Source organism: Pipra filicauda, unplaced genomic scaffold, assembly GCF_003945595.2.
Source record: "Pipra filicauda isolate LSUMZ 115617 unplaced genomic scaffold, ASM394559v2 scaffold57_size4234018_pilon, whole genome shotgun sequence".
In the NCBI taxonomy this organism is placed as follows: Eukaryota; Metazoa; Chordata; class Aves; order Passeriformes; family Pipridae; genus Pipra; species Pipra filicauda.
The window spans coordinates 3,044,796-3,070,129 of NW_024104731.1; the positions used below are offsets into that span (position 1 = coordinate 3,044,796).

Sequence of the window (25,334 nt, forward strand, 5' to 3'; positions counted from 1 at the left end):
TGCCTTTTTCTCTCAAGTATTTTCTTCAGTGATAAGCTCTGTAATGCTCCATGTTTAGTTAAATGTAGGTGCACTGATTTAATTGCAGCAACCAGAGTAATCAATGCTGAAGCTAGGCAAGAGAGATCCTATTTCATTTTTCCAGTACCAAATCTTAAACAGTGAAATATAGCTTTAGAAATAATATTAGGTATTATTTGACGGATTTTTAAAAAGGTACTGTTTTGTCACAAGATTTGCAGAATGATTGTTGGTGACAGGTGGATTTTTTTGCCATATTAATATATTTTTCAAATACAAGATCAGTTAAATAGAAGCTAGGTCAGGCAGATAATTTATCTGATAAGTAATGTTTCTTGTTTAATAGTAATTCCCTAAGATCAGGATTCTTAGTCAGGCATCATTTTTCATCATGAAGTGTTAATAGTTAAAAAAGCCACTGATAGATAAGTGTTCAGTATCTGTACACATTTCTAAGATCAACATATCCACTTTCTATGTCTTGACAAAGTTAATTTTGTGCTCTGTGTCTTCCTTGTGAAATTACAATTTACATTTTGATTCACCATAAAATTTAGTTCAAACTTTTCCTGCTATTTCATTCTAGAGATCCGGCTGCTTTTATTTAACAGATTGTCCTTTGATCTCAAGGAGACAATTGCTGTTTTACTCCTTTAATGAAGCTTGTATTATTACAGGCAAAATGAATATTAGACCAAATAGTAGTAGAAATCCCAGAGGGAAACATGCTCCTCTGTCTGGATCTTGGAAAAGCAGAATAATTCATTTTACTCAGTGATTATATTCAATAAACCCATAGTTCCTGTTCTTATTTACTTTTTTGACTTTTTTTTTTTTTTACTGTTATGGGACAGTATTTCTATTCTTTAGATTCAAGGTACTAGTCACAATTCTTTTGTCACAAATGGCACATTGGGCAGTTCTTAAGTATGACTGAGATAATCTGTTAAAGGAAGTTGGAGTTAAAAATGACACTTCATTTATACTTTTAAGTAGCTAATGCCCATTTCTTACCTGTCCTTCCAACAGACATCAGTCTGGACCATGTTTCTCTGCCTTTTAGACCCTTATTTCCTAGAAACTAGAGTGATCAGATTTGAAAGTGACATTTCATAGAGGAAACAGCAGGGGATGGACACATATGGAGAATAGAAAGGAACAGAAGATAAAGGTACTTGAAGTTAAAAATTAGTTACACATTTGAGAAAAGGGATGGGGAGAACACAAATGACATGAATTTTAGTAGCACTCCTACAATCCCCTTTCCCTAACGTGTGTGGCCACAAACCATCAGATTTACTAATAGCTTTCATAATTTTTTTTTGTTCTCTTGATTATTTTTCCACCTATACTGTCTACTTTAGACACAGACTCAACTTCAGGAACAGTATTGTTGGTTGCACCACACTGCTGGGCTGGAGGTTTAATTTGGACGTATCTTTGGGCTACATCATTCTGTAGAAAAGTGCATACACTGCAACTGAGGGCATGTTGTAAGGACATTCTAAGGTCTGTTGCTGTTTGCTGCTAGATGTCATCACAGAAAAAAAAGAATGCTCAAAAAGAGAGCATAGTTTGACTAGAGCAGTGGCAATTATCTCAGTACAAATCAATCTGACGGCCAGAAAGATACAGGTACTTAGGTAGATGTGCAAATATGAGGAGCTTCACCTATCTGAGCTCTGACCCCATTCTGCATCTGAAATCTGAAGCAACACAAAAAATAAGGAAAGGGGAGCTCCTCAATCAGCACTAAGGAGTGGGGGAAAAAAACATAACAATTATTGCTTTTAAAATTATCATTAAGCAAAAATGAACCATCTCAGAATATGCAAAACTTCCAAGAGTTAAATCTTTCTTAAAGAGAATTGGTAACCCTGGAAATCAAAATGTGGCCATGACTAATGATAAAGTGGCCCACTCAAGCTATTTATCTTCTGGATACAAAATGGAATTCTTTCTAATACAGGTAAAATAACTTGCAAACATTTGGTGTCTGTGAGCAGAAATGATAAATATTTTGTCAGTTCTTAGTGCAAGGTATACTTTTATTTTTGGTAGGAGAAAAAAGACTTTAATTTCTTTTTCTGTTGCATTTCTTGTAATGTTATATTAAAGAGCAAATAGGAGCTATGAACAAAGATTTAAAATGATGAGCTGTCCCATGCCTGTTTACAAGTCAGGATTTCATTTTACATAGAGTTCTCTATAGCGACTTTTTAAAATTTAAATTAGAAACATGGCCAGCAATGCATGCAAAATGTTCATTCATTGTAGTAAACTACAAAAATATTGCTTTTATGCAATGAGAATGCCATTGTAGAATTTTAAAAGGCATAGAAATAAAAGACTCCGGATTGGAGTGATTTAAACAAACTCACTAGGATATAGTAGATGATTAAAATACAATCTATAATTACATTACACTGGTATCAGGTAAGGATAAAAGCCTATAAATACACTGGGGTCAGGGTAAGCATAAAAAATGAAACAGTTATTTGAATAATCTGAGATCAAGTTGCAGTAATTAAAAATGAATGTATTATTCAAATGAAGGAATTAGGTTACAACACTCCTCATATGAAAATATTATTGTGACAGACTGAAATAAGTTGGAAGCGATTTTGATAAAAAATTGGGGCAAGAAATGTAGTGATTTACATTGGGGAAAAAGTAGACAATCTGTGTGGATGAGAGTATTTGCAACTCCTCCTTCAAATCCCTCATCAAAACTCATACCTTTCAGCTGGCCTTCGAGAATTATCCACTACCCCTAGCCTCTTCTTGGACATTGCTCTTTCAAATACACAGATCAATCCATTAAAAATTAAAAGTGCTGTAGCTAAGGACTCTACATGCACTCACGAAGGAATTAATGGGATCTGCACCCACTAGCAGGCATATTGCTTAATCTACCCCACACATTGCTGGTTATCCATTTTCACTGCCATTACACAGGTCATTTCTGTCATTTGTCTCCTGTTCTTTCTTTGTCGTCTCCTGTCAGTTTGGAGGCAAAAGTCTACACATAAGACTGACACAAAACGGTGTTATTTATGTAAATAGTTGATGGCTACTTACAAATTAAGCACTTGTTATTATAAATAAAGGTTTTTGAAATCTGACCTTTCCACAGCAGACTCCTTGGGGCAGGAACATGTCTAGAGGTGTTCTGAATATGTAAACCAAAGATATTTAATTATTAATAATAATTAATAATGAAGGAATCAGAAAGTAACTTGGTGTTTTTTTCAGTGCTTTCATATCCCTTATATTAATTAACTTTTACAAGTGTACTTTGAGAGCCCTCTCTGAGTGGCTCTTTGCCATTGCCCGTAGCAGGAGGGTAGAGAGCTGCTCTGCAGGTGCACGTATGCCCATCAGCAGGGCCATTTGAAATTCCCTCAGATAAGTGAATGACTGCACATCAGAAGCCAGAGAAAGATCAGGAGTAGCTTTCTTCATTTTTGCCCAGTGACTGCTGCCTTAAGTTCTCCTCAAACCTTTCTAACATCTGCAAGAGTCTATTGAGAAGATAATTTAGCTCACTTAAAATATGCCCAACTATGCCCTCTTAAATCCTCAGTTGATCCTTTTATCATCACATAGTATATTTAAGCCTCTCATTCTTACCTGTTAAATCCTTCATACATAGTCTCTTTTGTCTTCCCCTCAAAATTTGCTTTCCCCAAAAGGTGGTTGTTTGTCCATTTTATATCTTTTTCTTCTGCAGTGAGTTACGCACTTCTCGATAAGTTGTTCATGCTAGAACTGCTGGTACTGCCAACTCTTTTCTTGAAATTCCTACTCAAATATATTATCGTGGCACACTTCCATTTCCAGAGAACTGGATGTATCTATTAGATATAGATCAGATATCTGAGTAACACTTAAGGTCAAGAAGCTGAATAGTTTTGAATGACCTATCAAAAACAGTCAAATAAAGCTTTAAAAAAAAAAAAGTTACAACTACAGCTATTTCCATTTCTCTAACATTATTCACTCTCCACCTGTCTGTGCAGTTAATTCAGCTAATAATACTGTGCACAGGTAAATGAGCAGTGAGATAAAATGTTAATTCAGATTCAGAAAGATGACTTGTGTAGAACTATCCTGAATTGATAACTGAAGGATGCAAGACACAATATCTTATACACAGTTTGCACGTCTCTGGTAGTGCCATTAAGTAATGTACTCAGACCAGCTGCAGTGTACCTGTGAAACAAAGTCTTCAACTTTAAAAATAAGTATCTGTTTAGTTGAATATCATCCCAGCAGACACTGAAGTCTTGAGAGAATTCTTGTAATGGCCAGTAAGTCAGATAGTTGCATATATATACATGTGCTACAGTGTATGTGTTACCTGACTGGCATATAGATTAACAATAATCAGTTAATATTTTATCAGTTTGTATTTAATGAAAACTGAGAATGTGGAGTGGAGTACAAGGCTGAAAGCTGATGGGAAAGAAAATGAAAAAAGAGAATTAAACAGGAGGAAGTTACCAGCTGAGAACCCCCTAGCTAAAAAGACTTACACATAGAATAAGAAGCTACACTGAAAGGCATTTTATATTGTTATGTCAAGCAGTATTTCCCAGGACTGGGGAAATAGGCCTAAACTGTCTCTTGTACACATAGGCAATATTTTCCATTATGAAGATAGGCACTAAATCCTATTTCCACTTCCAGGGCATAGAGAGCATTGATTTTTCCGGTGTCTTAATAAAGAAGTATGAGGACACATTTTTTGAGATAGGATAGTACAGGATCATCTTCTCAGGAGCAAGAAGACACACATTAAGGGAGAGAGTAATGGAGCATTTTAGTGATTCTGAGTTGTAGATGCAGATGGTTGTCCATGTGAGTGCTAACTTTTAGCAGAACAAAAAGATATGAGACAGTGAAGCATCTCCAGCAGGTTGTGTATACTGTGAGGTTCACCGCTTGTAAACTGGCCAGCATTCAATAGACCATGTTTTGGTCTCAGTCATACATAGGTTAGGCAATGATGAACTGTGTTTTTCCATAGTGCCAGATTGTATTCCATTTCCATACCCTAGAGAGATTCCAAGTTGTTCATTATACTTTGTCCTGGTTTAAAAGGAAGAGAGGTAGTAGATAATATTTAGTGTCCAATAGGACTGGTCAGAGAAATGCAGAGATGGGTTCATCAGCGGGGGGCTGAGGGGGTGATCATGAGAACATCCATATCAGCAGTGTAGATTTCCAAGCAGACTGGGAGGCTTGACAGGTAATTGCTGCCAGTTCATTCTACTTTGTAAAAATCTTCTATTCTCAGAAGCACCCCAAACATTTAATAGAACTTTTCTTTAATCTCTGTGACTCTTTTACTTAGAGTAGCCTCATACCATTCCTCTTAAGATTTTGTGCAGTTTTAAGAAGGGGCTAGCCAGGACACAGGGGTTCATGCCAGCACTACGGAGCTAGCAGAATTTCACCTTGGTGTGTAATCCCTGCTCCTCCAAATGCCAGATAGTTCTTTGGGGATCACTGCATGCTTGACATAAAATTTCTGCATTACTCTCATGAGACAGAGATAAGTGTTCAAAGGTTTCCACAAACTTTTAACATCACGAGTCCCACGTGTTTCCATGGGAGTCACGCACCCTGGAATGCTGTTTTTGCTCAGCAACGGATATATTATGAAGTGACTGATGTTGAATAGTTTCCAGCCCTGGCTGCATCTTTTCACTCTCCAGTTTTGCAGGGGAATGATTTAAGCAGAAATAAGCACCCGCGTGGTTGTAGGTAAGCACAGGCGATTTCAATTAACATCTTATGGGCAGTGCCACCTTCGCTGTCTGGCTCAAGGAGTGCTCTGGCTGCAGATTTGGGGTGCCAGGCCAGAGGAGGGCGTGAGGCAGCCCAAGACCTCTGTGTCACAGCTTGGCTCCGCTCAAAAATTCACTTTCGTGAGGGCTTCAGCATCCACCACAGCCTGCCCAGCAGCAGTGATGGCAACAGCCATCACAGCCTGGACTCAAAGGCAACCATCACAGCCTGTCCGCAAAGTTTAGTGGAAGTGGAGGGGCGCGGGGAGCCCCGCGCGGGGTGGGGGTCGCAGGGCAATGCCTCGTTGCGCTGTTTCCGGAGCAAAGAGGGGTGCTGCCCGGGTGAGCAGACAGCACTGTAAACGATATTATTCGCTTTGCGCGTCAGTCCGGCAGTTTATTTAAAATATCACCTCCGGTACGGTCGGTGGGCGCGTGGCCCGGCGCCCCTTCGTGAGGGGGGACACATCTTCGCCACGGGAGCGACAGCATCTCGCTCTGTCGTGACAGGAAAAGCACGGGGCGGCTGTCGGGAGAGCAGCACGGGGGCGCGCGGAGAGGATTTAATCAAAGTTCCCGACAGCTCGCGGCGTTATCAGCCCCGGCGGTGCGATGTGCAGCCTTGTGTAAAATTAAATAAATAACGGGGCCCCCCCTCAGCGCGCCCGGCGGCGGCGCGGCGGCGCCATCTGCTGGCGGCGGCGCGGCACCGCGCGCTGGGCCGCGCTGGGCCGCGGGGGGGCGCTGCGGGGCGGGCGGGGCCGCCGCGGGGGGCATTTCTGAGGGACTGGACGTGACAGGCGGCATTTCAATAGCAAATCCTTATGACTTGGTCTTTCGTGTGGTAACCAAAAGGAGTCTTAAATTCCAGCTTAGTGTCTCCCGATATTTTCCAATTTGTTTTTTTTGGGGGGGGGGTTGTGGTTTGTTTTTTGTTTTGGTTTGGTTTTTTTACCGTTTTTTGTAATGTGATTGTTACACAAGTCTTTAAAACTGTGACTCTTCTAACTTTATAGCTTAGCTCAGCATTATCTTGCTAAGGATCTCATCCAGTCAAGTTACTTAAAGTTCGCAATTCTTTACTGTGAGGGTGGTGAGGCACAGGCAGGTTACCCAGAGAAACTGTGGATTCCCCATCCTTGGAAACGTTCAAGGCCAGGTTTGGATGGGGCTCTGAGCAACCTGGTCTAGTGCAAAGTGTCCCTGCCCGTGGCAGGTGGGCTGGAACTAGATGATCTTTAAGGTCCCTTCCAACCCAAGCCAATCTGTGCTTCTGTGATTAAATAATTTATATGATGGGTGTAACCTACAGAGGTTTGAAAGATGTTTTTTATCACAAAACAAAACTTCTTCTTTACAAAATTTAAAAAAAAAAAAAAAATCACACATATGTTTTCTGTACCCATGCATGCTGTTCACTTTTCCCCTCTGTTTCACCCCAGTTTGGGCCTTGTCCCTTGTCCATACATATTTATGACTACATGTATTTATATACATGTAAAATTACCTTAGTTTACAACCGTAATTGTCTTGAGTGGAATGTATCTTAAACGATGAAGTCCACAGGTACCAATCTGTCTTGTGAGTTTTATTTCCTTTTGCAGTTCTTGAGAGTGAGGTGGTGTTCTACGGGCAGTGCTGGTAGTAACAGAGAGTCAGACAAAGGTGCTACGAGGTAGACAAAGATCAGTGAAGGAAATGAAACTGCTGTGAGCATGGGTGACAGGATCATCCTTTAATTTCTTGGATTTCAATACGATTAACAGGACAAACCTTCTTCTTTTGCTTTTAGATGCCCATTTTCCTCCTAGTGATGGCATAAAATGTTTTTCATGAAAAACTTCACTTCGGCTAAATAGATCATTCTAGTCTGAATCTGGAAAGTCAATGGGAAATCAAGTTGCATTTAAGACATCTGTGCATTTTGTACAGATATTTTTGAAGACGTAAACTCGTCATCGGTCTGTGGTCACAGCCTTGTGTTCAGACCAGTGGGTGGCTGAGAGTGCAGATTGCAAAAATATGTGGTCGAGTGCATTGCACTAAATCATAGTGCGACTGTTAAATTCAATTTTTCATGCAGACACATCTTGAGGGGCTGCCATTCTCTGCACAGTATCAATTCTCCTGTTTTCTCCCCCTCAAACTTGAATATTTTAGGCATTTGACAAAGTAATTCTTCCTTTGGGATGTATCAGCTTTAGAGCATCTGAATTAGTTAATTTTGAACTTTGTCTAAACTCTACCACCTTTCTCAGGACTCGGGCTGTCAATAGCTAGAAAATAAAAGCATGTAAATTCACTTAATTTTCAGACATCCTCTCAACAAGATAGGCAAAATTCTCTTAAGGGTGACCTGTAGAGGGTCCAGGGAGCCTGCAGAATGCCTCAGACCCTGGCAGACTCCCCCCTAGGGAGCCAGTATGCTTTAACTGGCTTCCCATTGAAGCAGCTGTAAGAAGTGAATGCATAAGAAAGAAAGGTAATGAAAACTGACAAGTTGAAAAGAAATTGAGAGTTTAATCTGCAAAGTTGTGCTTGAGGGGGCTTCCATCATGATATTCCTATGGAGTAGCAAAAAGAGAAAAAAATTAAGAAACTGCAGAGTATGATGAATTTACATAATTTTTTCTTGCACCAGGCGGTATTTATTAATTTCTTTTCTGCCACTTTACAGCACCTCTTTGCCTCTCAAAAAAAGAAAATGAAGTATACAAAACCTGGCAGTCATAATGAATGTGTGAAATGCTCACAGATTATTTATAAGCATGCAAGTTATGTAGTTGTTGGAGATTCTCTCCCTTCTGCTCCTGCTTGGTGATGAAGAATGGTATTTTAATAGGCAGATGGTAAAGACAATTACAGTTTGGGGCTCAGCTGGGAGTTACATCAGTTTATTGCAAATTATTAGTTGATAAATGCTTTTGTTTACAAGCAAAGTCTTAAGCAGCTTTGTAATCAGTTTATCAGCTGCAAACTGAATTTTGACAGCTTGCCTTTGGGTATACAGTCACTTCTTTCCTGGCCATTTAGAAATCATGCTGACCAGGCAGGCAGAATGGCAGCTCCTATGCACCTGTATAATGCTCAGTAAACTGGTATTTCTTATTAAGCCTGTTTTAAAAGAAATCATCAAGTACAGAATCCTTCGTAATTGCTAATCCATGTTAGTGTGTGCAGCAAGAATTTTAACTGTTTTCTCATTCATAATCTTTTCTGTAGTTCCATTGTGACCAGAAGTAGCTCAGTCTTTGCTTTCTTTGCTTTCTGTTAACAGACTCTTACTAGATAAACTAACTGGGAGACTGGCAGTGGTTTACAACACGTGTTTACCTTGGACTCTGTATATAGCTTGGAAGGTGGCAATGCTTTTGATCATTTAGAGTTTTCAGTTAGTTTAATTCTAGCTTCTACTTCAAAAGACAGAACTATGATACCTGGTGTTTAACACATTTGGAGGAAATCTGGGGTATCTGTATGGGGGTTTGTGTGTGTGTGGTGGTTGTTTTTTTTAAATGAAGTACTTTTTAAATAGAAAAGACTGGGTTACATGCTTATTGTAGCTTCTATGGCATTTACATTTTAGACCATACTAAACATGCAAATGTACTTTTTAATGCCTTTTTACTTAGTTGCTGGTTTAGTAAGAGAGACTGATTTGTCACAGTCTTCTTTCCACTGCAGCCAGTGTAAAACGTTCTAATGGTTTACATGGGAGCAAGACTTTTTTTGGAATCAAGAAGTGCTTCTTTGCTTCCATGATTGTTACAGCCGAGGTAAACCGGTTTCTGAACTTCAGCCTGTGAGCTGAACATTAAAATGAGGAAAGTTCCAAGATAGCTCGCAATAATAGTGACTGTTTTCTCAGGGTTACACTCACCTAAATGCTCCAGCTACTGTTCATTATAAAAGGTGACTTTTGTTTCTCACATAGCTGTAAACTTTTTCTGGAGTGTGGCCCCTGTATTGAATAAGCAACCAGATCTCATAACCAATATTTCTTACTTCAGTTTTACCATTCTATAACTTCTCCATTTCTCTTTTTATTTATTGTGTTGATTTCCTTTACAAATACAACCTATCACTACAGCTCCTGCTGTATAATCCTTCCTTCTGCTCAGGTACCTCTGCCATTCACTCTGCATTTGCCCAGGGGCAAGAAATGAGCCCTGCAGTAGCAGGTGCAAGACAGTAGAAAATCCATTGATAAGATGCAGTGTACTCTGCTTTCCCTGTAAGAAAGAGGTGCCATTAAAGCATAGCTATTGTCTCATTTAATCACCTCTTTTTTTCATACACTGCAGCCTAACGAAATAACTCTGAAAAGACAATCCACAGGCATGATTGTGTTGGTAAGGCTACAAAAAGGTCACCTTACAGCTGTGCTGTTATGGAAGCGGGGATTGTAGGAATGTGTGTATCTGAAGCTCTGCTTCAGAGTAATTGGTTTCAGTGGTCCATTTTCTCCCTCTGAAACCTGGTGCATCCACAAAAGCTGGGGGGGAGCAGTGGGCGTTACCTGGGAATGTCTCCTGGGAAGCTCTTTGGAGAGTGCCCATTCAGTGGTCCTGCAGAAAGTAAAAGGGGAGATGAGTGTGCTGTGACAGTAAGTCCTAGATCCTTTGCAGTGGTTATGGGAGTGCAACATGGGCAATGTCAGCAAGAGTTTATAGTTTTTTTCCAAGCTGTTTATCATTTCCTTTCTGAAGGATTAGTAAGTTCTGAAATAACACTCAAGTGAGACCTAATTCAAATGTAAAAAAGGTGTAGCACTCAATTCAAAACAGAGGAATTAGCAAAGAAATGAGAAACAAAAAAAGGAAGAAATTGGTAAACTTGGGAAAGAACTTCCTTGTTTGAGTTTATGCTGAATTAAGAAAATATAACAGGTTTAGCATTTGTGGCAGGCTTTAATTTCAACCTCTGAGCAGCAGACTTAACTTCTCGTGATGTGGGAGGATATTACAGTTTTCAGCTTCATTCTGTAAGTATTGCCATTTGTGCCAAACATTTAATAGTTTTACGCTGTGGACTGTCGTCCACCAGGAGCTGATATCACCTAAGACTTTTTAGAGCCATCTAATAGAAAGATATGTATTCATTCTGATTAGCCCAGGATTTGAACGAGGGTCCCAGAAGAGATATATAAGCCTCTTAAATGCATAGAACTTCTAAGGATATGGGTTTAACTGTCTCCCCCTGTGGTAAATAAGCTGTGACAGCTCTATCAGGGGGGAAAATGGCAAATAAAATTACCACATTATTTTCCTGTGAATATTTTCGGAGGACTAATCTATTTTGCCTCTTTACCTAATAGAACTCTGTTGAGCTACACGCGGACATTTAATTGGAGGAAACACATAGAAATCCTCAAACAAACAAAATGCAGGCACGCAACAATGGGAAAAAATAAGAGGTCCAAATCTAAGCGTTTGTTACACTCCTTGCTCTGCAGAAACAGTGTGCTGCATTTGAGGTTCAGCTGATGAAGATTTTTGCAGAATTTGAGAGGTGCTGCAATACAGATGGTGATGTTAGTGATAGCTGTATTGCAGCAAGGGAAAGACCTACCCCTGACACTGACACCAAGATGCCAGGTTTGGGAGCTCTCTCCCTTAGGACTGGCGAGTTCCTTTCATATTTTTCTTTTCCTCTTTATCAGCTATATAATGCCTGACAGTTTTAACTATAAAATCATCTATTCAGATGAACACACTGTCAGCTGTCAGCATATGACTAAGCTGAAGTCAGGCCCAAAGCTCAGGCTGACTCTTGGGCAGGAGTAAGAGCTATATTCCTAAGGAGCATTTTCTTCCCTGTTTCTGGAAAGAGATTTTATATCTCAAAATGCAGGGATTTTAAAATCTCCTTTTTTAATTTGACTAATGCCTTTCAGGTGAGTATTTTTCTGTTGCTTTGTTCTGAAAAATATTATTGCAGTTCCTTTATTTTGCCTTTTGTTTAGTGAGGTAAAAATTAAGAAGTCTTCGTATTCTGTGCTGAACGCAAAGGTAATAGTAGAAGTGGAACAGAATTGGTTTGTCCATTGGTCTAATTTTATAGAGTATAATAGATTTTCCATTTTTTGCAGTCAGTATACTTATAGTATGCAGTGGGTTAGTCAAAATTAAAGGTCAAGTATCTTTTGGCAATCTCCTTTGATCAGTAAACAAGGAAAAATTATAGAAGATGCTAAGTAATCATCTCATTAATGTAGCACTAAAGCTGTTTTTTGTGAGAGTTTGAGAAATCTGAATTTGCAGGGGTGATTTTTGAGACAGTTCACTGAGAGATGGCTCAAACCATGGCATTAAAATGCATTCATAGCAAAAATGCTGTGCAAAGTATGTATTTTGTGTACACATGTGAAAAATGCTAAGAATTATTTAGCAACTGGAAAGCCTGTTCACAAAATGTGTTTGATTTATTGCTGTATACACCACAGATCCGTATCACATATTCTTACATTATTTTATTCAAAAACTTGTATGAACCATGAGTTGGCATGTTGGAGAATACTGAAAAGGCATTAATCAACCCAAATAAACAAGTACATAGATCTATCTAACAACTATGAAGTAGTTAATAAATTTTTAGCAATTTTATTACAGAAAAGAGGTCTAAAAGAGTAGTGCTTAATTATCTGGACTCCTCTGTGCTGGGCTCTCTTTTGATTGTATTAATGAAGCAGCTGGCCCATTGTTTCTCTTTAATTCCTCTATTGTTTTAAGAATATGTCACAGCTCTTTATTCTTTTATCAGGTGCTGTGCAGGAGGATTCACACAATAACTCATATTCCTACTGTATTTGCCAATGCACAAAGAAACCTCCAAAGCATTTTTCAAAGAAGGGGCACACATAATTTATAAGTTCTGTTCCTTGTACCACTCTACTGTCAAAAATTTCAACAGTATTGGATTTGAATGAATTATAATTTTTTTATTAAACAATGTGTCTACATATAGATATATGTACTTTGTTCATGTCAAAAATTAGAGATCTGCCCAGTAACTTGTGCCTACTGAAATGGCATTCATTGTGCTGTCATCACAACTCCATGGGTGAGAAGCAGGAAGAACCCAAATATGAAGATCCCATCCTGTTCTGATATGCAAATTCTCCTTAAATGCTTAACCTGTGCAACAAAGGAGGGAAAATAATAAATTAACTTCAACCCTCATTACCATTACTTAAAAGCATCATTTTTTACAAATTGGAATATTTCATTAGGAGAGGAAGGTCTGATTCAGTTTACAGTGCCTGGGAGTTGCTAAGAGTAACAGTCTGTTGTTTAAATAAATTCTGATAGTCTTTTGACCCTTCTTGGAAAAAGATGTGTGTACAGGAAATGGCTATTATGTTTTTGCAGTAACACAGTCAAATCCAGTAAGCATAAATTTTACTACATGAAAGTAGTACTTCTGAATTAACTGGCATTGAATACTTGTTTTAATAGAAATTGCCATTGATTTCCTAAACTTCTGTGAAAGATGTATGCCATTTCTGGGTCAAGAAAACTAGACTCAGATGGTTCAGCTAGGAAAGCCAACTGATATTAAAGACAGGAAAACTGGGATTGCCTTTGAATATATGTTTATACATCATGATGCTGCTTCATCTGCGAAACAGCTGTAGTCAGTGGAAATACTGGTTTTAGCTACTTGCTTTCTAAAGTCACTTTTCCTAAAAGCAATGGTATGAATCAAGAGGCTTTATGGTTTCATCCATTTTGAAGGTCTTTTCTTTCAGTGGAGTTAGGTGAGTCTGTCCATGTATATATATTTTTTTTCAGACTGTGATCCACAGATTCCAAATGACCATTCTTTAAAGTCTGCAGAGCATAAGTGGGAAAAAAAATAGCAGCCCACTATCAGAAGGCTCACTGTGCAGATTTCTGTGTCTTCCCTGGAAGTGGTGTAGGGTTCTGAGAATCAAAATGGGTGAAGGGCCATTGCCTTAATTAAATTTTCAGAGCAAATCGTTAATTCCAAATATCATAATGGAGGTTATTTTGTTTAAAAAAAAAATCAAATGTAGAAGAAAAAAATAAGGGCTGTTAAAAAAAAAAGCAAGTTTTTTTCTATTTTAGGTGTCTATCCTACATAAAGTTTTGTATTTGCATGCATATCTATCACCATATTACTCCCTTTTCTGAATACAGAAGATAGAGTATTATTGCATTTAAGTGTGATTTAATTGGTTCAATTTACTATATATTTTTTATACAAAGTGTGATTCCATATCTTGATGAGTCCAGATGTAGTTATGCTTCTGGTTTACAGCATCCCATTGCTTGCATTTTATTATTTTTACAAAGCAAATGTCTATCAATCACAGAGATAAATTAGAAAAAATTGTGCAAACATGACACATTGCTAAGATTTTTTCAGCATGCTATGTAATTATTAACCTGATTTTTTGCCATTGAGGGAAGCCATGAATTACAGATAGCATGGATGAAGTTAAATGCTTTTATATTAGATAAATTTTCTTATACAGTATTCTATATGTATGGCCATACAATATAATTGAAGCTTTGTCAGCTCTGTAGCCTAGCAACAGATAATACTGTTAGGTTACTGAATTGCTCCTGGTTGACAAGTAGGGAGTATTTTTGTGTTTATCATGTTTGCTAATGATGGGATCCTTTCCAAAAGGCTTGTCTTAATCTTAATTAGAGTTTATCAGCAGAGGTCTGCATGACATTGTGCAGACACTGATTTCATAAATAATAAAAAGTGCAAGTGAAAAATTTGGCAGGAGAAGAAGATATTTAAGACCACTGATTCTTGTAAGAGCAGCATGAATTTCCAAAATGTAATCAAGTTTGAACTGTGACTCTATTCTTTATTATCGAAACTTGCAGTACACTCCACTGCAGTTTTGACAGCAATTATGAGTATGATTTATAAGCTTCCTGTTAGGAACCAGATCTGTTTGCACAAGAATCTTGATCCATAAACATTACAAAGAACAGTAAGTCCACAGTTTTTCAGGGACTTCAGGACCTTACTCTGTCATTTTCATAGAAAGCTGTTTTTTTTGTTGTTGTTTTCTGGTTTTTTTTTTTTTTTGTTTGGTTTGGTTTGGTTGGGTTTTGTTGTTGTTTTTGTGTTGGGGGGTTTTTTGGTGTGTTTTCTTTTTTAATTTTATTTTATTTAAGGGTGTTGGTGGTTTTTTTCAAGTAGCAGAAATATTTGCAGTGAAAGATGTAGACAAAGAAGAGAACCCTGAAATAAACTTTCTATTTGGTGGAAGCTCTGGAGGTATCAGATAACTGCTTCAGTGCCTGATGTCATTTGGTAAAGAACTCATGCCAATGCAATTGGAATGTAATTTTTTGCTCTAGTTTGCACATCATGATATTCTTTAACTTTCTCATCTTTTGATGTTTAAATAAATGAGCATTTTTAATTCCTTGCAATGTGAACTAGAAAAAGCGTTCAAATAAATACATAGCATTTACAGACATTTTTATTCTCTTCTTATATTTGATATGTATGTGGTATATATCACATAAATTTCTTTGGTTTAACTTTAGATATAAAAGTTAATAATAACTTTAGATATTGCAGGCTCAAGAAGCTTATTTTCAATTTCACAGAGCTCTCCAATGTTTCAAAGCCTTCTGGTAATCTAAACCCTTCCTTTCTGCACTGGACAAGAGTAAGACTCTTCTTACCCCACCACATAAAACCACTAAGACCCCTTTCAGTATAAATGATGTGATGGAGAGGAAAGGTAGTCGGGTCTTCCGTTGCATACTCCACACAGGCACACACCTTTCCCTAGGTATTGCCTCTGATGGGGCGGTATGATTTGTCCTGAGATAAGAACACCAGGTGGGAATTGTCCTAAGAACAGAACACTGGGTGGGAATTGTGGGAGGAACTGCCTGGATTGCTTGCATAACGAACGCATTCCAGAGCGGGGAGGGCGGGGGGTGGCTGTGATGATTGTGGTTGACTTTGGTACACTTCGGCCTGCAAAAGGGTATCAAATGCTGGTGGAGACCGGGCCAGCTGGGCAAACTGGTCTCCCAAGGTTGCAGGCAGCTTCCAAATGGATTCCCTCCACCCTACCCCGGCCTCGGCAGGGACTCCTGCAGAGTATGTCCAGCCCGAAGATGGGGAACACTCAGTTTTGTACTGAGTAAAAGCACTTAAGATCCTGTCACATACGGAGATAAAATCCTAAAGTAGTTAAATGAGTGCTTTGTTGCTTTTAAATTGTGCATTCTGTAAAGCCAAAGACTCTAAATGAACCTGTTTGTTTTATAACCCTTTAGACTTACTTATAATATATACTGCATTGACAATATTTAGGTACTGTATCATCCATAAATTGAATTATAATCATCCACATAATTAGTGTTATATTTCTTGCACCTGACTGAGAGTCTTCCCTCTTCTACTCTGCCACAATGGATGACCAGTGTACTCATTATGGGCAAGAAGAGGCCCAAAATCACCAGTCTGCTGTTGTCTTGTCTTCAAGTCATATAATCATGACTATGTCAGAGGCACTGTCTGTCACTCGTCTCTATTAAAACTTATCTGATTGTTCATCCTTTCTCTTCTTCTGATGCCTTCTTGGCCTGGTAAAACTTTGGAGAACAATTTCACTCTTATAGGCTTTTTCTAACTAAAGGAAGAGTTGGTTAAAAAAATCTGGTCAGTTTAGTGAGAACTTCATCTCATATAAATAACAGTCCTCTACGTTTCCTTCTGAAATCTTCACGTCTTTGCAAATATTTCATGCAAACATCTTCCTGTCTCCTTCTCATCACCACTGGTACTTGGCCAAGGCTTCCATATTATCCCTTTGAAAACCTGTTGTTAACACTGCCCTTTGCTTTATGAAAAGCTGTTGTGCTCCTGAGATATTGCTGTATATATGTCAGTTCTGTCTTAGCCTGTGGAAATGTTTGTAGGAAGCAAGAACTTTTTTCCTGTTTTGTAGCTGCCACCTGTAAGGAAGCCGTTATCTCTGACAAAGATATCTGGACAGCACAGTAATTCAAATGATAGTCATGGTTGGAACTTCCTATTAAATTTGGAAGCCTCTGCTGGGTGCTCTGCACTTGACTGACTTGTACTCTTTCCTTGACTGTGCAGTAGAAGGCTCAAGAAGACTTTTCCACAGTCTTCCCGTTTTGCATGAAGGTCAGGGGAATAAAGTCATTTACATCTTTCAAGACAGCGGCCCTTGCCTTACCCTGTGCAGGGAAGCATAGAAGGGGACAAGTGAGGACTGCACCCTGTGGGTGATTTTTGCTGCAAAGGTGTTATGCTTCATTTCCAGTAACTGGAAGAATGCATCATTTGGGAGTTCATCTGGGGATCTAACATAACACAACATCATGTGCTGATGAAAACATGGGCGTGTATGCCATGATCACTTAAATGCCTCATTTCCTATAGAGTGGGATGAGAGAAAACAAAATAAGTGTACTTCTTGAGTCTGAATCCTGCTGGGCTGAAGGTTTGTATTCATATGCAGGAATGGATTTAACTTCTGTACTTCTGGTTACCTTTATTAAGCCAAGCTAGAGACTGTTGTGCTTCCAAAGCCATCACACATCCCACCCAGCTGTGCCTGCCGTAGGTGTGACAGTCTGCAGGAGATGGGTGGATCAGGCAGCTGGGGTCACTGCTCGCTTCAGCTGTCCGAGTTTAATCTGTTGCTGAACAGGAATCAACACCCTGAGGAGCTCTAACGCCAGGAGACTGAGTCAGCCTTTTAGCTGATCCAGACTGATTGCAGCTGGAGACCCAGTAATCACTCTTTTTTTGAAGGTTGGGTTTGTTTTTTTCCCCAAGGGTACAGCATGTCGAGACGTTTGCTGGGATACAGAAAGTTTCAGATTTGCACCATTTAATGCTGTAATCTTGGAGGCTAGTAAACCTTAGTATTCTTTGGTCCCCTCACATTCAATTTTTTGTAAACTTTGGAGCACCTTCAACTGCTGTGTTACTGAAGGGTGAATACAAAAACACTTTTCTGCTTTGAAACTTCTACACCACTTTGAGGTCTGGAAGCTTAGCGTATTTTACCACTGAAACACAGTGTTACTGATGCTGTTTTGTTTGTTCATCTTTGAAAGCTAATAGACTGGTTTAATTAATTGTCCAAGATTTCTCTAAAACAATGTCCTAATTCTTCCATTTAGCTGTGGCATATCATACACTGTTGTTATCTCCTCTACCAGATTTTTGCAACAAGTTGTTTTAAAACTATAATCTCGTTGAGGGGAAAAAAATGAAGTGCAGTTGAAAAGGCAGTTATGCCGAAAGATAAACACAGCAATATTACTTATCAAAACGAGTACAGTTTTTGCTTGCCTAATGAATGCAACATATAGGTTTTTCTATATATACAAAACCCGAGGAAAAAAAAAAAGCTTTATAACATATAAAGTATGCAACATTATTTCAGGCATAACTGTATTGGATATGCATCTAGGCCTGAGAGTGTAGATAACACAATATAAGTGCTTTGCCTGTCTAAACATGTTAAATAAATGAGCATTCACTATCGCATTCAAATACATTAGTAGATGTACTCGCATAGTTAATTTTCTTTTTAATGCACTACACGTGACATTTGCTATAGTGTATCTTTCTGTTTGATGAAAATTCTTCTACTTCCCCCCCCTTTAAACAGACCTTTATTTGAATAAGCCTTTATGGAACAGATCTTTGGCATATCTTCTTTTCAGGAAGTTCAGTCAGTGTAAGCAGAGATAAAGCAGTCATGTTACGAAGAATATTACATAAGGGAAGATTTTTTAGAGAAAAAGGGTGACAAACATAAGGGAGGGGAAGAACGCCCTTAAGAGGAAATCTGATTTCTTTCTTGCAGCTGTTTGATTTTATTGAGCTGTGATTTGCTATTCAAAATAAAGTGAACTTGGAGTTATGAAAAAATATACAGGAAGTTTTGTGAAAATAACGTTGAGAAAAGTGCTGTATAAATTATTTTCACCTATATCTTGATTTTCATATTGCTGCCTTTTTAGGAGACAAAATGAAAAATTCAAATGAATATTCATAGTGCAAATAGTTAGGAAAACTGTCCTCAAACTGTTATCCTTATATATGAAAATTCCTATATTGATAGAAGGAAGACAGTAAAAGTAAAAATTATATGCCTCTTTACCTTGAATAAGCCATTGAAATTTAAAAAAAAAAAAAAAAAGGAGTATGAAGATATGGCACTGATGTTTTAAGGTCTGGAATCTGATATCATCAATTAAATCTTTCTGCTTTTATGTTTCCTGTAGGAGGGCAGCTTTGGTGTACCACAACCAAGGCCATCTCAGAGGGTGAAGAGCTGATTGCCTTTGTTGTAGATTTTGACTCAAGGCTGCAAGCTGCCAGTCAGATGACTCTCACAGAAGGCATGTATCCTGCCCGCCTGCTGGACTCCATACAATTGCTCCCTCAACAAGCTGCAATGGCATCTATTTTGCCTACAGCTATTGTGAACAGTAAGTGATGAATACTATTCTCTGGCTGTTTTTTTAAAACAGCAGTACTTTAAGGCACATATGAAGAGCTAATCAGCAACAGTGAATTCAAGACCACAGAAACCACACCACAGCTCGAAGCCTGCTTTTGTTCCCCCATCATCTCAGATGAACTCACAGCTGTAAAAGGAGTGAAAACAGCAGTCTGGCGAGAGCCTCACCCAGAGTACCCAACCTGCCCTCGTGTGGACGTTCTGTGATCTGCTGCCAGAGGCAGTAGGATCAGAAGCTGTTCAAGTAGATAAGATAGGTCGGCTAGCTCTCAAAGTCCAGCCTCTGGTGCTCAAGGAAGCTTGTTGCTTACAGATGCAGCTTCTGGTAATAATTAATGATACTCAGTGGTAGAAAAGAAACACATCTCTTCAGTGGCTGTTTTAAAATGCAGTGGAGATCATGCCTTATAGCAGTGGCTATCCAAAAATGTATTTACGTCCTCTGGTCATCAATAGACCCTATCATGGACAAAATACAGTATGCAATTGAGTGCTGTCCTTAGAGAGGAGGGACATGAATGTTCCTGAATGGGGAAAATTCAGCTTGAATTAAATTTTATATCTTTAGGTTTTTAACTTTACACAGCCCTAGTTCCTCATTCTCCTTTCTAAGTACTTTTCAAATATATTGACTGCTACCATGATCCTCACTAGCCATCACCTAGACTTATTGCACATTCTTACCTCTCAGCACTTTGCAAGTCTATTCATTTAGACTCCATGTTGGAGCACTCCTCCATGTTTCCTGTGGTTTCTAACTATTATAATTAGTTATAGTGAACTACTGAACACAGTATTTCAGGTGTGAATGTACATGCAAGCACATGATCTGCCACTCAGACTCACACCTAATAATACTGAGTCTTGAACAGTCGCAACGTTTTGAAGCTCTTCAGACAGGACTAGTTAAAATATTCATGGTAATACATTTCATTCCATGTTTTTCTTTTATTGTTGTCATTGTTTGGTTTTTGTAAGTGCTTATTTTCTGGGTAAACAATTCTGATAGCTACACATTTATTGTTAGCCTATTTTAAAAGATAAACATTTCAGTGTCCAAATCATCCAAGTCCTCCCTTCCAGAGAGTGAGTTACAATATCCTCATGCCCCTTTAGCTAAGCACATTCATTTTTACCCCAGCAGTGGGGCAGCTGTGAGCTGATACACTTGTTCACAGAACCAGCAATTAGCATTGCACAGGACCTTTCCAAAAGAAGGTGTCAGAAGCAGCTAAAATGACATGAAGTCACCAAAGGTAGGGCAGACCTGTGTTTATAGTCAACAGTTGCAAGGGAGCCACTGGAATGAGTTACCTTGCCTAAAGGGCAAAGACTCATGCACAGCTTGTTTCAGCTGAGGGTGTATTCTTGCATAAATCTAGGAGGCCAACTCTGGTCTTTGGCAAAGTAGTCAGATTTCTACAGCATTACACTTCTGGAAACACAGTTGCTGTCAGCACTGCCTTTTGCAGAGCCCTGGAAAGCCACACTGAACGTTGCTAAGACAAGTCTAAGTTTATGGTCCATCAGCTCTTTCTATACAGGTTTAGCAGCAACTCAGTAACCTCTGTATTCTTGACCCCAGGAGAATGCTTAAATAGCAAATGTCGCTGCTGAGATCTTTCCACCCTGGTTCCAACTCTGCCTCTGACCAGACTGGGCTGCTTTTACATTTCATTGTTGAGTTGATGAAATTCAGTTTCTTCATTGAAGTCTTAAACTAGATACAAGTCCAGTAATATGCCGAATGCACCTCTAGATCTGTAGTGAGACGTGTCTTAACATACTTTCTCTAGATCTCTGAAAAAAAGTCAATTTCTAGAAAAAGCAGGTGTTGTAGGTTTGGGGTTTTTTTATGTTTCCTAACATTTTCTAGTTTAAAAAAACAAAATTACTATATCACCTTTGGCTCATTCAGCTTGAGCTTGAATATTTCATTTCCTGAAATGATCTATTTCATGGCTGGGCTTCACGAACGAAGATTTGGGGAGGGCTCTACCCATGTTTGTTGCAGGCGCGTTGGTGGTTAAAAAGGCTGATACGAGACAGGCATGTCCGGTTGCAAAAGGCACAGCAGAAAGACTCCTTAGGTGGTGTATTCTGCAAGGCACGATTCTTTCTGCGTTGTCTTTTCTCCTCAAGAGTGATCCTGCGTGCGTTCTCAAAAGCATCCGCAGCGTTATAGATGGTGTGTCTCCAGGCCTCCCAATTGGAGGCCAGAGTAGACCAGTTATGATGATCAATATGGCCAAGGCTGAGATGTTGTTTCAGGGAGTCCTTGTATCTTTTCTTCGGGGCTCCTCTCTTGCGGCAGCCTGTGGCAAGTTCACCATAAAGCAAGATCTTAAGGAGGTGGTGGTTGGTCCTTCATCCTGGAGACGTGCCCTGCCCAGCGCAGCTGTGTTCTCATCAGCATGGCTTCTATACTTGTGACTGCTGCTTGTTCTAGAACAGATGTATTGGTCACATAACCTGACCAGTGGATGTTTAGGATTGTGCGGAGACAATTGATCTATTTAAATATTTGGAAAATACCCATTGAAATAAATTGAAATGTTTTGATTTTAAATAATTAAAACATTAGCTTCAAGTAGCCTTTATCTATTTTGCATCACTTTAGGGGAGTAATTAGTTTCAGATCCCGTCCCTGTATACTGTTCTCCCTGAAATTCCATCCTCTTACTGTGTGAAACTCCTCAAATGCATTTGGTCTGCTTGGCATATAATGGCAGTCACATATTCACCATGTGCAACTCCAGCTACAGACTGTCCAGGCCATCTAGCCAATAGGAAATAAAGATGGCCGGAAGTCAAATTCATTAAGATAATCAGAAAGTTCAATACTGTGATGGAATGCAGTTAAATTAATTCAAATAGGACTTGTTGACCATATCAGAATTTCCTATTACTACTTTTAGACTTTCTCTTCTGTGGAAACCTCATTGGTTCAACTTTTTTAAACCATTTGAAGCCAAAAGCAAATGTTGAAATGTCAGCTTTAGCACGAGGTGGACATTTCAAGTGATGCAAGCTACATTGGTAATGTTTTAATAGTGGTATATGTTAGAATACTGTCTGGTCTGTTAAGTGGTTGTGTCTTAAATCCACGCACGATTATTCAGTGGCAAAGGGAAAAATAGAAATTGGTAGTGGTATAAATACTTTCTGCAAATTTATGAGCAGAAAAATAGACAAGTATTAGCAATGCAGTCAGAGGAGCAAACTAAGCAATGTAAATTTTGGCTTCATTTGTAAATATTTGGCAAATAGAAGACTCATCCATTTCAATGGGTTGGAGTCTTCAACTTTCTTCACCCAAAGGAATTGGAATAGAGCAGGTGTCCTATAGACTTCAATATTTGACATTAAACATAAATCGTCACAAATTATAATGAATTACATCATCAGCTACACATACCATGTTTTCAGAACAACCAACCATTCTTGAAGGCTAAGTTAATTGCAATCTCTAGCAGCTTCTTGCATTCTGAAGTTGGGGGAGTTTTGATGTTGACCAGGATGTGTTTTGATGTTGACTGCAATTGCCCATTGCCTGATCGTGAGGTCAGCTCTCACAGTCTGGAGTCCCTCATAATTTTATGTCAAAAACAGGTGAGAAGTGTCCAGACCAGATGCAGAGAATTATCCTAGGCCTATGGCAACTCCTGAAATGTATGTGTGAATGGGAAAAGTGTTAATTGACTTAAACCAAAAGTATAGAAGGGACTGTTCTTGTGATTTAACACTATAAACAAGTTCTAGTGCTCAAGTGTGGACCTTGTCACAGTTTAATTTACTCATGTAGATGTGCCTCAAAAGGGCAGGGATTTCGTCTTGTTCTTACTGATAGGATGGAAGGTTCAGCTTTCAGAAAGGTCAAATGAGTCATGTATTGTCCTTCTGAGACAGATACATGAAGTACAGTGTAGGTGTCCTCTGACAGGATATTAGCAACCATATGTCTGTCCACTTGGTGTAAATACGCCATATGCATTATTACTCTTCACATTAGTAGAGTTTGCATCCTTTAGTCCATGATCAAAATCCCGACCCCTCTTGCTGCTGGAAGCATTCTGTGCAACCTCTGCATAGTCTCCCATTAGAGGGGCTGCTGACACTTTGGGATAGGACACAATGAAAAATTGCCTTATTCTTAGTAAATATCCCTTTTGTGCAGTGAAAAGTGGAAAAACAACAATTTACCAAAACCAAGACAACAGAAAATACATAGGAAATTTCAATTTCTAATATTAATAAGAACAGGAACCCAGGAAATAGACATGCTGCTTAATATTATATTACATTCAATATGGTAGGGTCTTAAGGAAAAGTAATCTAGTTTGGCCTCCTGGATATCAGAGCAACAGGATCTTACAGTAATAACTGCGTAAGCATTCTGAAAATACATGTTCTTCAGAGTGATTTGCAGTTAACACTCAAAAATTTCAAGGCCCAGAGCTGGAAAGACTCAGGCACACAGGAAAAAAACCATAATTGAAAGGTGTCCCCTACTGAGTAGTGATGTAGTGAAAAATATAGCTTAGTTCTTGAATTAATACTGTATGTTCCCAACAAACATTTAATTTAATTTCATTTTTTAAAATAATTATGTGCCAAAAACTTCTAGTTGTTTTCTTTATGCAACTATTTTTAAAATATCCTTTTGAAAGAAACAACTGTCTCACATGTTAAGTCTCTCATCTGCAAGTGACATTTTAATAAACCCATGTCTCTTCTTCTAATATTTTATTAAATAAGCATGTGTTTAATGGGGAAGGGGGGTGAATTAATCCACCTATGTTAATTGATTGGCACCAAGTGCACTGTGGCTAATCTACACTGTGTATGTTTACTTGTAGAGGACATATTCCCTTGCAAATCCTGTGGCATTTGGTACCGAAGTGAGCGGAACCTGCAGGCCCATCTCATGTATTACTGCAGTGGGAGGCAAAGAGAGGGGCCACAGCTGTCAGAGGAGAGTGAAGACAGTGCTCAGCAGATATCCAGTGTCTGCCCCTTTCCGCAGTGCACCAAAAGTTTTTCGAATGCAAGAGCTCTGGAAATGCACCTAAATTCTCACAGTGGTAAGTACCATGTATTTTCATGGATCATCTTCTAGATTTAGCTATTTGAAGAATTATTCACTATAGACATTCAGACGATCAGTGTCTCTCCAAATATATGCAAATATTGCATGTAGATACTACCAAAATGTCAACAGTTTCTGACCTGTGTTCTACACCAAGCACCTCTCCCAGGTAACTGGTGTCATTTCTCTTATCTACTAATCCTCATTTGAATGCTATTTCTCTCTTAATGTGTGTATACACAGGCACAGGCAGCATTTCTTTACTGGTGGAGGTATGCTTAAGAATTCAGACACAATTAATTACTTCAGGATTCTGTCTACCAAATATGAGTTGGCTAGAGTACAATCTCTACCTGCCCTATTGCGGTGCTCAGGAGAGAAAGACACGCAGTCAGAGAGCAAGACCTTGTGAAGTAAGATATTAGTGTCCTAGAGTAGGCTTCTTAGGGAGAAGGCTTTAAGATCATGGTCCAAAACTTTGTGCTTTTACCAGGACACTTGTTTCATAAAAAACTTCTTGTTTGATAACAATATGCTTTTCCCTTATAATAAGTATAAAATGGGGATAGTATTTTAGAATCACAGAAACAAAGAATCATAGGATTGCTTAGATTGGAAAAGACCTCTGAGATCATGAAGTCCATCTGTTAAGCCAGCACTGCCAAGTCCACCACTAAACCATGTCCCTAAGCACCACATCAGCAGATCATTGTAGATGACCAATTTTGAGTTGAGTTGGGGCTGGAAAAACAAGTGAGTTTGCAGGACATTCTGTATTGGAGTTTTCAGTAGCAGAGAAAACCTAAAAATAAGAAAGACTGCAGTGTCAGTGTGTGGTGCGTTGGCTTTCTGGTGTACAGAGCTATGTCTGGAAAGAGGCAAGGGCTTTACGGGTGTTCCCAAT

General features: G+C 38.8%; 1 protein-coding gene across 6 annotated transcripts in view; it reads left to right on the forward strand.

Moving 5' to 3' along the window:
• Window positions 1–25,334, forward strand: part of ZFPM2 (zinc finger protein, FOG family member 2) — a 308,046-nt gene that overhangs the window by 277,368 nt on the left and 5,344 nt on the right. For all 6 annotated transcript variants that reach the window (XM_039387657.1, XM_039387658.1, XM_039387656.1 and 3 more), the window contains 2 exons: window positions 19,103–19,309; window positions 24,201–24,425. In XM_039387657.1, coding sequence (XP_039243591.1) covers window positions 19,103–19,309; window positions 24,201–24,425 — 432 coding nt within the window. The remainder of the gene's footprint in view (window positions 1–19,102; window positions 19,310–24,200; window positions 24,426–25,334) is intronic.